The 12,261-nt window shown below is 45.6% G+C and overlaps 1 protein-coding gene across 2 annotated transcripts; it reads right to left on the bottom strand.

Annotated features, from left to right (window-relative positions):
• Positions 1-384: 384 nt before the first annotated feature.
• On the bottom strand, positions 385-8,656 carry PANX3 (pannexin 3). Of its 2 annotated transcripts, none has more exons than XM_077305110.1 (5): positions 8,385-8,656; positions 4,910-5,052; positions 3,796-4,010; positions 2,289-2,953; positions 385-1,223 (listed from the first exon to the last, which is right to left on the bottom strand). In XM_077305110.1, exons 1-5 carry the CDS (start codon positions 8,563-8,565, stop codon positions 1,198-1,200), a joined length of 1,230 nt encoding a protein of 409 aa, XP_077161225.1. In that variant the 5' UTR covers positions 8,566-8,656; the 3' UTR covers positions 385-1,197. The 2 variants fall into 2 exon arrangements, with proteins under 2 accessions (XP_077161225.1, XP_077161226.1); XM_077305111.1 differs by having other exon boundaries at positions 4,910-5,013.
• Between the last annotated feature and the right edge of the window lie 3,605 nt (positions 8,657-12,261).

Genomic DNA, 12,261 nt, shown 5'->3' with positions numbered 1-12,261 from the left:
TTTCCCTGGGCAATCTCCTCCCTTTCTCCTGGGCTGGCAGCTAGCTGCAGCCAGGAGAAAGGAGCTACTGAACTGGCTGGTTTGGACATTTTTTTTTGTTCATTTTGGTTTGGGACTGAACTGGATATTTCAGGGTAATATCCACCATCCTTCGTTTAAGGTTTATGAAAACATTTCTGGATGTGTTCAATAGCAAGTCTTGATTTATAAACCAGCTGCAGAGTAGAACTCAGGGCAGAATGCAAATGAAGGTGCTCTAGAACTGGGCCATTTAGCTCCGTACTGTCTACTCTGCCTGCCAGCAGCACTCCAGAGTCTTGGGCAAAGAAAGGCTTTTCCTTTTCCTGCTGGACTCTGATTTTATTGAGCTATTTCAGACCAGCACGGCTACCCATTTGAATCTATCCATTACCTGAGATCCTTTATTTGGAGATGGCAGAATTCAACCACAGGTTGCGCTTGACTGCGCTTGTTCCCTTCCTGTTTCAAACGATGCTGCTGTCTGCCCATTTGTAGCGTGGCTTTCGTGTCTAAACTCCCTAAATAGACATGTTTTAAAAGGATAAAATGAGCCCTCGAGGAAGGGCAGCATACAAATCTGAAAATAAATTAAAAAAAAAACAATGATATGAAATCTGACAGAGCCTGAGAGCATTAAGATAAAGAAGGAGGCTGAGTTTAATTTTTGTCCAAAATGTATAATTGCCATGCCCCCCCTTCCATTTAACATTCACAATATACACTGAACAGGGAAATCATGTTTGGCGTAACTCCTCCATGTAAGAAAACCCGTACCGTTTGAATATCTTCTTGCAGGTGGCTGTTAAAGATACAAGACCATACCTAAATAACAGCTTAATATTGTGAGAACATGAGATTAAATTCCAAACATAAAATATAACATCAAAGCACTTGCCGTTGTCTCAAAAAAAAAAGGAGGGGGGTTAATATATTAAATGCTGTGGATTTGGTAACCAGTCAACAAGCAATCCGGATAGCACTTTCAGATTGCTGCACCAAACCATTGGGGCTGTTCTGACTTGAGACACAGCAGTTTACCAATGCCAATATTTGAGACTGTGATGTTAGGCTGTCCTCTTCTGCATCCCAACACTATTAATCTGTCTGAATAATTTGATGACTGCCACTCCTTTTGAGTCAAACAAGGATCAGAGATGGCACGCTGTTGCAGTTTTCTTAAACTTCATGGATGGGCTTCATGTCTAGGCACAAGGGAGGAAATTTCAGACGTTAAAATGATGCTGTAGATGTTTGTTGTATAGCTGCTTGAAATTGCACAGAAAATTGTGATGGGTGGGGTATTTGTAGATTACCAAGGAGAAGCAGGAAAGCTCCCTGACCTAGCCTGTGGCATAAAGGCAGTGTTCTGGGATCAGCCATTGGTGCCCTGCTGGTGAGCTAGCTCCAACAGAAGAAGGGTGGGTAGGTCTCCAGGACAGTGTGGTCCCCATCCTGCAGAATGCCCTTTCTCAGATTTGTCATGCCTGCTGAATTCCAGCTTTCCAAATACTTGGAACTGGGAGAGAAGCAGTGGCTCAGTGGAAAAGTCTCTGCCTCTTATGCAGAAGGTACCAGGTTCAATCCCTGGCATTTCCAGGTGAAAAGATCAAATAGGAGGTGTTGTGAGATACTTACATCTAAGACCATGGAGAGGTGCTGTCAGTCTGAGTAGATTAACCTGACCCTGATGCCACTTTTCCCTACCCGAAGGAGGCTCAAAGTGGCTTACAGTGGCCTCCCATTCCTCTCCCCACAACAGACACCCTGTGGGGTAGGTGAGGCTGAGAAAGCGCTGATATCACTGCTTGGTCAGAACAGTTTTATCAGTGCCGTGGCGAGCCCAAGGTCACCCAGCTGATTGCATGTGGGGGAGCGCAGAATCGAACCTGGCATGCCAGATTAGAAGTCCACACTCCTAACCACTACACCAAACTGGTGTATGCTTGTGTATTCCCCCTGGGGGTGGGGGGGGGATGACAATTGTGAGCTAGAAATCTGTAATGGTTCAAGTGTCAGTCTAGGACTGGGGAGACATAATTCAAATCTTTTCTCAGTCATGATCCTTGTCACATGACCTTGGGCAAGTCATTGTACTTCAGTCTATGCTACCTCTCAGGATTGTTGAGGTTGAGAGGAGAGCCAGGTATGACGATCCTTGGAGGAAGGGTGAGATTTAAAATGTAGTAGAAGGGTTTGGTGTTGGATTTTAGCCATCATTTTGAAAAAAAAATGGGAAATAGTGAACTCTCTGTCCTAATGCTACTTACCCCCAAGTTCACTGTTGGAATGAAGTGGGTTTCCATCTGTGCCTGATGAGCAAAAGTTGTGCTTAGGTTTGGACATCTCCAGGCCAGCAAGGAGGGTCATGAAATCTACTACAGTGTCAATGTTCTCCTTGTCTGCCGTGACATCCCTCAAGGTGCACAGAACACTCAGCCTGCTGAAGGACTTGACTTCGGAGATATTGGCTCGCAGGAAGAGCAAAATGATGTTTAGGTCGTTCATAGGGCAGGTCAGCATCTTCCTGCTGAGCAGATCAAAAGCCGGGAGCATCTCGTAAATGGCCAAGAGCCGCTTGTCCCACTGACACAGTTGGAGCAAGTGGTAGATTATGACAGGACCTAGGAGGACATATACCACCCCGATGCAGATGCTAGTCAGCTGGAAAACGGAGAAGAAAACCAGTTTGCAAGGAATGAAGTCTGGGATGTGTGGCTCATCTTTTAGGAGTCCCATCTTTACCGAACAGCTGAACTCATCTTTGAAAAACACAACCACATGGCAGTATCCTAAGTAGAGACAGGTGGCCGACAAGAGAAACAAGAGGAGGAGGTTCCTGAGCACGTAGATGCCAACAAGATAGTAGGAGCGCTGCTTGCAAGTCAGGTACCTCTCCAACAGAGGGAACTCAAAATAACGTTCACTACGAGCCCTTGGGAAGAAAGCAAGAGGATTAATCAGTAGTAGAATAGTAGTGCATCAACTTTTAATGGCAAATGGGTTAGACTAGGATCTGGATGACATGGATTCAAGTCAGAGACACTAGTATTCTTAGCTTAAAAACTCTCAACGTAAAATTGATGTTGAGGATCATAAAAGGCATGGCAAAACAATATAAGGGCTAGGGACTAACTTGCACTAACACCACAAGAATGAGGAGGAAAAGGAAGAGAAGAAGAGTTGGTTCTTATATGCTGCTTTTCTCTACCCGAAGCAGTCTCAAAGCAGTTTACAGTTGCCTTCCTTTTCCTCTCCCCATAACAAGACCCCCTGTGAAGCAGGTGAGTCTGAGAAAGCCCTGAGATTACTGCTTGGTCAGAACAGCTTTATCAGTGCTGTGGCGAGCCCAAGGTCACCCAGCCGGTTGCATGTAGGGGAGCAGGGAAATCAAACCTGGCTCACCAGATTAGAAGCTGCCTCTCCTAACCACTATACCATACCTGCTCTACCACCCTAGATATACGTTTACCAAAGAGAACTGGGCCTCCATTGATGACGGAATGTGGGCAGAGTGGGAATGCTTTTTGCAAAAGGAGTCAGCCAGCTTTGCAGAAGGCTAGGCCAAAATGCCACTGGTTGAAGCTCCACATGTGCTCAAGGTACAATTTATTGGACATCCAGGGAAACTGCACGACATGCAAAGGCAGGTACTTCTGACAGTTTGAAACAAACAGAAATTGGTTTCTATGCAGGTTTGTAGGCCTAGATCGAAAATCACTCATCAGATGAGCAGTGGACTATCCGAGAAGTGCCTGAAATCCAGGCCAAGCTTACTTGTCATATTCTTCCCATAATTCCTCGGGATCAGTGCCAGTCTGCTGCAGTTTTACCATGTGCTGCACCAAGCGGATGGAACGGTTGTAGGATTTATCCAGTTCATCGATGATGAAGAACAGGTCGCAGTTAAGTGATGGGGCAGCAGCGTATCTCCAGAGCAGATAAGGCAGATACATGGCAACTGCAATAACCAGCAAGGAATATGGAAAGACCTGAAGGGGGAAGAGCAACACAGAAGGGATTGTTGCAACTCCTCTCTTCTGAGATGAATCCGCCCAAATAAGAGCTGCACAAGGTCAGTCACCAAGAGTGAGAATCTGTCTCTTCACTGCATATATACTTCAATGATACGACTCATTCAACCCAATGGCCTTGAACAATATCACACTAACTAAGTCAGAAACAGTCCTAAAAACCCAACTCCAGACTTGGACTCATTTATTTATTCATATTATTCTATCTTGCTATAGCTTGGGTGTGAAAACCTTTGTAGCAGCCCAAGTGGCCTTGTGTTCAATACCTGGTAGGACCACTCTCCATTTCTCTACGATAGGTATATCTGCCTTCCCGTGAAGAAGTGGCAAAAGCTATCATTCTCTTATATCTGAGTAAAGCACACTTTCCCAGAGACAATGTTCCAATGTCTCAATTGACCCCTATTGACACAAACTAAGTCTATTTGAGTAAGGAAGGACGTATAAATGATGGCACCTCAGACAACTTCCTGAGAATGTGCTAGGGAAGGTGAACAACAGCAAGGATGGCCAAACTGTGGCTCTCCAGATGTCCATGGACTACAGTTCCCATGAGCCACCCCTGGTATACAGGAAGGCAAGACCATGGTGAGCGAGTGGATGGGAAACTGAATACACTTTACAAGGAACCAGAGGTCTTGAGGGGCCTAGGTTGGGATGCACGTGTCTTATCATGATATGGCCTGCCAATATATCTCTTATCAGTATTTCAGAAATGAAGTACCAAGTGAGTTCCCTCCTGAATATTGACCTACATTGGGGTTTTGAGGTCTTTTAAATGTAACACCCTTGGGGCACATGTTACACAAAAGGGGCTGGTCTTCTCTGAAACCTTTTCCTCCGAAACACAAAAATACCTTGAGGACCCAGAGGAAATTGGATCTTGAGTCTCCTGTAGCATCTGGGTCATAATGAAGCAAAGAATCCCAGCACATGGCGTCAATGTAGGCAGATTGCTTCCCTGTGAAGTTGCCAGGAGAAAAGCAACTGATTTGGGAGCCTGATAGGGAAGGCAAGATGGACACACAACTGTTAACTTTAAATATGTCCCCCATTCCTCCCCCTCTGCTCCATCCAGTGGAACCTCACCGAAAAATGCTTTGAGGCAATGCAAAAGTAAGCACACAGGAAGTCAGCTATAGATGCTACAAATGTTGGCAGAGGAAACATTCTTTTCTTCCTGCAAAGAGCCTGTTGATTTTACCACTTTTTAAATTATCATTATATATATTTATAGAAAGCCATTTTGGTACCATTTGCACTGGCTCAAGGTTGGAGGAGGGGAACTGGTAGATGCCGTCTAGTAGTTCCCCTGGGGGAAATGGCAGATTTGGAGGCGGATCTCTATTGCATTATACCTTGCTGGGGTCTTGCTGTGCCGATAAAGGTGTCTTGAGTCTTGCTGAGATCTCCCTGAATCCTATTCTCCCCAGGCTCTACTCACAAAATCAGCAGATATTTTCCAACCCAGAGCTGGCAACCCTAAAAGGGGATGGGGTTTTATGTTGCAGGATTTCTGCCTTATATTGGGTATCCTTGCTTTGGTTGGAAAGATGCCAGTCACCAGGATGCATCCCACTAAATCTCCATAACCTTCAGGCCAACACTGACAAGGAGGTTACTTCCTCGGGTCTGATCTGCAATTAAGAGACTGAACCTCTCCGATCTGCTTTCATCCCTTGGGGGTTGTCCTCACACAGAGAATTATTCATGAGTAGCTGGCTCCCTTGTCATTAGAGACACGTGGTGAGCTGCTAGACTAGAACTCCTCCCTGCCTGGTTGTTGCAGCCATGCGGAGTGATTGTAAGCAGCCTCTACGAGGTGTCCAAAATCCAAGCATTGGCCGAAATTAACCATGTGGTTAAAATAAGGTGAGTGTCAAGTTTCATTTATGGGTTTCTTTAAAGTGCCTGAGCGTAAACTCAAGCCGTTTTATCAGGTATTTTAGAGAACAAATCCTTTTGTGGTAGGATCGCTGGAGTTTTACGTGGCCATCTAGTCACGGGGTCTTCTGGCCAAGAGGTTTGCAGGGGTGATAGGCTATTGCCTGCCTCTACGTAGCAACCGTGGCCTTCCTTGGTGGTCTCACCTTCCTAATACCAACCAAGGCTCACTTTGCTTAGCTACTGAGATCTGCCAAGATTAGGTTAGCTGGGCTATCCTGGTCATGACTTAATGAGACAACACCAGTGCTTTAATTGGGAATCTTTGATTTGAACTTTACCTTTTTGTTTAGACCTGTTTTTAAAACTCATTTCCCACTACAATTTCATAACTTTTCCTCTCCCCGCCCCCCCCCCCCCATCATAGCTGACAAGGCACCGGCCCTGCACTCTAACAGTGCTACAAAAAATGCCAGTCACCAACTACCATGCACATTTTAACGGTGCACTCAAACTAAAACCCTTAAACCCCCAAGGTACCTTCGGAATCAGGACAAGCCAGAGCAAATGTTTTGTTTATTCCCTCTGGAGCCACCCCCAACATCAGGCAGGCGTTCTCTCTCCTAACAAAAAATTCCTGTGGCAGGCCGGTAATTGCATCCCCTCAGCCTCAGCTCAGTTCTGACAGAAACTTGCAAAGTCACATATGCATCGGCCCCCCGTTGACACAAACTCAAGTGCGGTCACTGCCGATTTTAACAGACACGGTTGCTGCTTCATCTTGGTGTTTGCTCATTTTGACCCTTCATGGGCCCTGCCATTTAGGCTATATCAAAGGGATCAAAAGAAACATTGCACCTCATTGGGAAGTCTATGTGGAATGTGGTAAGTGTTGATGTTGCAAATATTTCCAGTTATATATGCCTGTCCTGACCTGGACGACCCTTACTTGTTTGATCTCATCGGATCTCAAAAGCTACGTGGGGTCAGCTCTGGTTAGTCCTGGGATGGGAGGCCATCAAGGAAGTCCATGATGGCTACATAGAGGCAGGCAATGGCAAATAACAGCTGTGTGGTTGTTGCCTGGAAAATGCTATGGGGTTGTGACTTGTTCGCACTTTCCACCGAATACATATCTACAGAATTTCTGTGAACATCACAATCCTACCAAAATGCAACACTTAAAAAATCAGTTTATTTCAGCAGTAGAGTCAAAGTTGTAATCCCATGCGCACTTGCTGGCGAGTAAACCCCACTGAATACAGTGACACTTATTTCCAAGTAAGCATTCATAGGATTGGGCTGTAACCGTCCCTACAGTGAAATCCACGGACTTAACACTGCTTAACATCTACTGCTGAACTTTGTATGAATCCAAGATTAACTTGGACAAATATGTTCTCTGATTGTACTGGGGCCCTACTCTCAACCGATATATTGAGTCCTAGAACTGAGGTAAGGTAAAGGTAAAGGTATCCCCTGTGCAAGCACCGAGTCATGTCTGACCCTTGGGGTGACGCCCTCCAGCGTTTTCATGGCAGACTCAATACGGGGTGGTTTGCCAGTGCCTTCCCCAGTCATGACCGTTTACCCCCCAGCAAGCTGGGTACTCATTTCACCGACCTCGGAAGGATGGAAGGCTGAGTCGACCTTGAGCCGGCTGCTGGGATCGAACTCCCAGCCTCATGGGCAGAGCTTTCAGACTGCTGCCTTACCACTCTGCGCCACAAGAGGCTCTAAGACAGGGGTAGTCAAACTGCGGCCCTCCAGATGTCCGTGGACTACAATTCCCAGGAGCCCCTGCCAGCATTCGCTGGCAGGGGCTCCTGGGAATTGTAGTCCATGGACATCTGGAGGGCCGCAGTTTGACTACCCCTGCTCTAAGAACTGAGGTAGGTGTGAACATTAATCTAACATGCATTCTCTATCACAGCAGAAACAAAGTTTCACACATTTTGCTAAGAAGATTGGCACATCCTGTCAAATATGGAATGCAACCATTTCACATTTGACTAAAATTCAAACGTTTTGAATATTTTAAGAGCTGGAAATTTGAATGCTTTGAGCTTGCCGGCATCTCTCGGTGGTTTTTGGCAGGCGTCAGATATGAAATCACACAAGTTGCCAATAATTAGATACTTCTGCATGTCATCCATCAAATGCCATCACTTAACAAACATTGAAATCAATCATCGTGGAATGTTACATACACATATGGGTAACCAATATTTGATAGATATCCAACATGTGTTGGAGTGCTGGGAGAACATTGGGAAAGTTTACAGCAAAAGGTGCCAAGAATTATTCTGGCTTTAGGCATGGCGATAGAGCAGGGTGGATAAGACATTCCCAAATTTTTCCTAAAAGATGAGGAAGACGGGTTATAAACTGGGCGGTCTCTCTAGCAACTCACTACGACCAGAGGGCTAAAGAAAAATAAGAACATACCAGTGGAAAATTCCCGTGCAAACGCCAGGGACACCAGGAAGAGCGGTAAGCCCACTGAGACAAACTTCACAATACGGTCACACGATAACTCCAAGCGAAGTCCTTTTGCCCTGGAGCCTTTAGGGTCTGGAAGCAGAGCATCTGAGAGCATATACTCGCCAGCGGTGTGTGCGATGGACATGATTGTTGGGGACGGCTTGAGCTCAGAAGAGTAAAGAGGGAACTGCTGCTGCAGCTTGCTCTCGAACAGCACCTGAGCAACAGCTGGTGTGATCTTGTGTCAAATCGAAAGCTTCATTTGTAGGGGATTAAGTATTGGACAGCTGTAAAATTACAGTTTGAATGGTTTGCTGAACCAGATTATAATTACAAGGCAGCCTTTCCCCCTGGCAAGGCAATGGCTGCCATTGGTCCCCAAAATAGAGCTGCATGCAGAGCGGCATTGTGATTGCAGGGCACACCACGTTCCTTGGCCTGCCACAGGCATAGTGAGGCGAGGCTGGGCCTTTGTGGTTTTACGTCCCTCTTTCATAAGCAGATGTATTTCAAGCAGCCCGTTGTAAGGGGTGTGGTTTTGCTTGTACCTCCAAGAATACAGGAGAGTGGGTTTGGGGGGGAGGGCTGGTAAATGTGCAATCGCCAGCCGAGTGCTCCTATGTGGAGGGCGGGGCACACCCCGAACCTGACACACAGATGCAAAGAATATTTTTAGCCGGATCTTTTCCCTCTTATGTTTGTGGTGGGCTTGGCAAAGCTTTTTTCATGCTTGGTTGTCAAGACGTTTCAGTTGGGTAGCTGTGCTGCTATCCAGTAGAACTAGATCTATGTGGGGTAGTATATTAAGAGCCCAATATGGGTGGGGGGGGGGCATGGTCACTATATACTTTTCTTCAGACAGCGGGCTCTGACTCTCAAAAGCTTACCCCTGGCTTTCTCAACCAAGCCTGAGGTTTCTTGATGGTCCTGAAAGGGTTTCCCGAATGAACGGGAGTTAATTTTTTATATACTTCTAAAATGTGTTAAACATTTATCAGGTGATATGACCATGTGGTCATGCCTACCCACCCACCCTCCTCCCAAAACGATGAGTCTGGAGGGAGTGGGGAGGGGCCTCAGGTGGGTGTGTCCACAGCTATGTTTCTCAACCATATTCTGCATGATCCTGCTATTTCTGGGGTTTCTTGAAGCCTGAACAGTAAAAAAAAGTTGAGACTGGCTTACACCCTCAAAAATTTGGTGGTCTCTAGGACACTCCCGGATTCTCACCTCGACATTTACTAGAAAATCTAATGATGGTTACCAGGAAGCAATTCTGAGGTGAAAACATTTGCAGTAAGGGCACTCACAAGCCATATAGTTGAACTGGGTAGATGCCAATCTAGGCAGAGGCACATTTCTTTATTAAAGATATATAATTTATTAATATGTTAACCTTCATAAATCTTATATATGTATCAAACATTTTTGCTTGTAGCATAGCGTGTTTCCGTGCCAGTAATTGCAGAATGCAATTGTATGAATAAATACAGTGAAAAGGTGTCCAGACCATAGTTTCAAAAGACTGCTGCCTAGGAATGCAGTTTGGCAGCTCAATTATTCTCAGAGGCCCTGGGTCAGCCAGTCAAACAGTTGAGTTTGTATTATTCTTCACATGATGAGCTGGGATCCCAAAAAGTTCATCCTAGGCTCATTTTTCTCTATGTTGAAAATAGGAAGGCAAATTTCAATCCGCTTAGGGTGCCAAAAACCTTTGGACCATCCCTGACACAAAGTTCTCTCCTGGACCATTTTTGCACTGGAAACTTGGCTCCCGTGTGGAGCACAAATCCGTGACGGATGAGCTGCGCACCAGGTCAAATGCTCCCATGTGGGAGCAGGAAGAGGCGGGGCAACCTGCTCCGGCTCAAACTCCAGCCTGCTGCCCGGTGTGAAGCCTCTGGTGAGTTAACAGTCCTGTTATTTCTCCACTAAATTTGATTAATCTATGCGCTAGCATGACATGGCCAAATAGGCAAAATGGTGTGTACGTTTTGCTTCCTTCGTTTTATTTATTATTTATATATCAGAGCTTATATACCACTCCCTCGTGAGAAGTCACCTCAAGGCGGTTTACAACTATAGCCAAGAACAAATAATACCAAACCAAAAACTGCAGTCATTATTTATTTATTTAATTTAGATTTCTATACCGCCCATTTCTTTGCGGCACTGGGCGGTTTTTATATACTTTTATATACATATTAGTTTATAAACTAATTAAAACCTTTAAAACTGTGAAGCAATCAAGATTAATTAAAACCACTAGCCCCATGGGGGCAAAGAAGGGGGAGTCAGGAGGCCCAGATCAGGTGTTGTCCCAATATTCCCGCTGGCCTCAATCCTAAACTTGCTGGAAGCGCTCCTACAGATTGAAGCAAATTATTTATCCCAAGACATACTGCCAGGAACAGTGTATCGCTACAACGTCCCGTTAGGCTCCCAAGTCAATCGTCGTATAAATCGCAAAGAAATCTTTTGCAACAACAAATTCTGAAGACAGGCAGGTAAAAAAAAAGTAGCAGAACACCTACAGGCAGACAATGGGACACAGCAAGGAGACTTCTTGAATCCCCAGTTTGCACCTCAGTCCTGTAATATTGCTTGCGGTTGTGACAGCATTCAGCCTAAAGCACGCAGCATCTTAATCTTCCCTCTTTGACATCAAAGACCTCACCCCATGTGACCCCTGAAGCTGTGTACAGATGTCTCCGATTAAAAGACGCAGTGGCTCGGCACTTACAGTCCGCATAGTTGGGAGATTCCTCCTGTAATGGCCCATCCAGCCAAGAGGCAGACCAATGGCTAGCAGGCACACTGATCAGTCTGTGCGGCTGCCCATTGGCAACAAGCACAGGGACCACATGCTGTTTCCTGGGGCGATTCCTGATCTGCAAAGTGAGACTGGAAAACACCAAAACCACTCAAAAACCTTTTATGGAGGTCTAACAAACCATCAACTTCTAAGGCCACCTTTGCCATTTGCTCCAGAGCCTCTCTAAATATTTCTCTCCTGCACAGAATTCAGTCCCGTCGATCTCCTGACTTCATATAGGAAGACTGTGCACCTTTTTTTAAGGCTTGGACTGGACGGTGCCTAGTTTATGGAGGTAAAAAGGGAGATTTCTTAAGATGTGAGGTGAAGCTGAAGTCTTTGTTCCGTCTCATACCAACAGCTAACATCATAAAGTTCTTTACAGTTCTTTTTCTAGAAAAAAACATAATACATATCCTTGCCAACTTGTTAGTGGCCAAAGTCCTGGAAACCGACAGCCGTCACGAGGAAGGTGGCTCATGCTGCCTAGTACTAAATGTTTTCACTCTGCCAGTGATTCAGCCGCATCGTCTGCGCCAAAGAGATGTGCCTAGCTTGCGGCAAAACAAGTGAGTGCTGCCGTTTAATTTGTACCCAATAATTCATCTACAGATTCTTCAAATCCGTCTCACCTGCTTGCATGCAATCCTTCTTCTCCACCCTGAGATCTAAAATACCTTCTCATCCCGATAAGGTTTTCACTGAACAGCTGCCCTTCCACAGAATCCATTGCAGAGATAAACTACAGACCATTTATTCCAACCACAGAACTGTCTTGTGGCAGTCCCACCTGTACGTGCCTCACTACAATCCATTTCACAATAGGGTAAAGGCAACAGTGTCTGCGGAAAGGTGCTCACAAAGCACACGCAGCATGGCTGTCAGTGTAATGTTACTGTGGTGTTGCATTTCACCTTTGTTGTTCCTGTCTAGCAAATGACAAATGCAATTCAGATTTAAGATTAAGAGAATGTGGGCAGTAATGGGGGGGGGGGGAGAGAAGATGGTGCAGGGCCCCGTTGCATT

Source organism: Paroedura picta, chromosome 12, assembly GCF_049243985.1.
Source record: "Paroedura picta isolate Pp20150507F chromosome 12, Ppicta_v3.0, whole genome shotgun sequence".
NCBI lineage: Eukaryota > Metazoa > Chordata > Lepidosauria > Squamata > Gekkonidae > Paroedura > Paroedura picta.
Note: the sequence above shows the minus strand (reverse complement) of the source record. Positions and strands in the feature narration are given on the sequence as shown.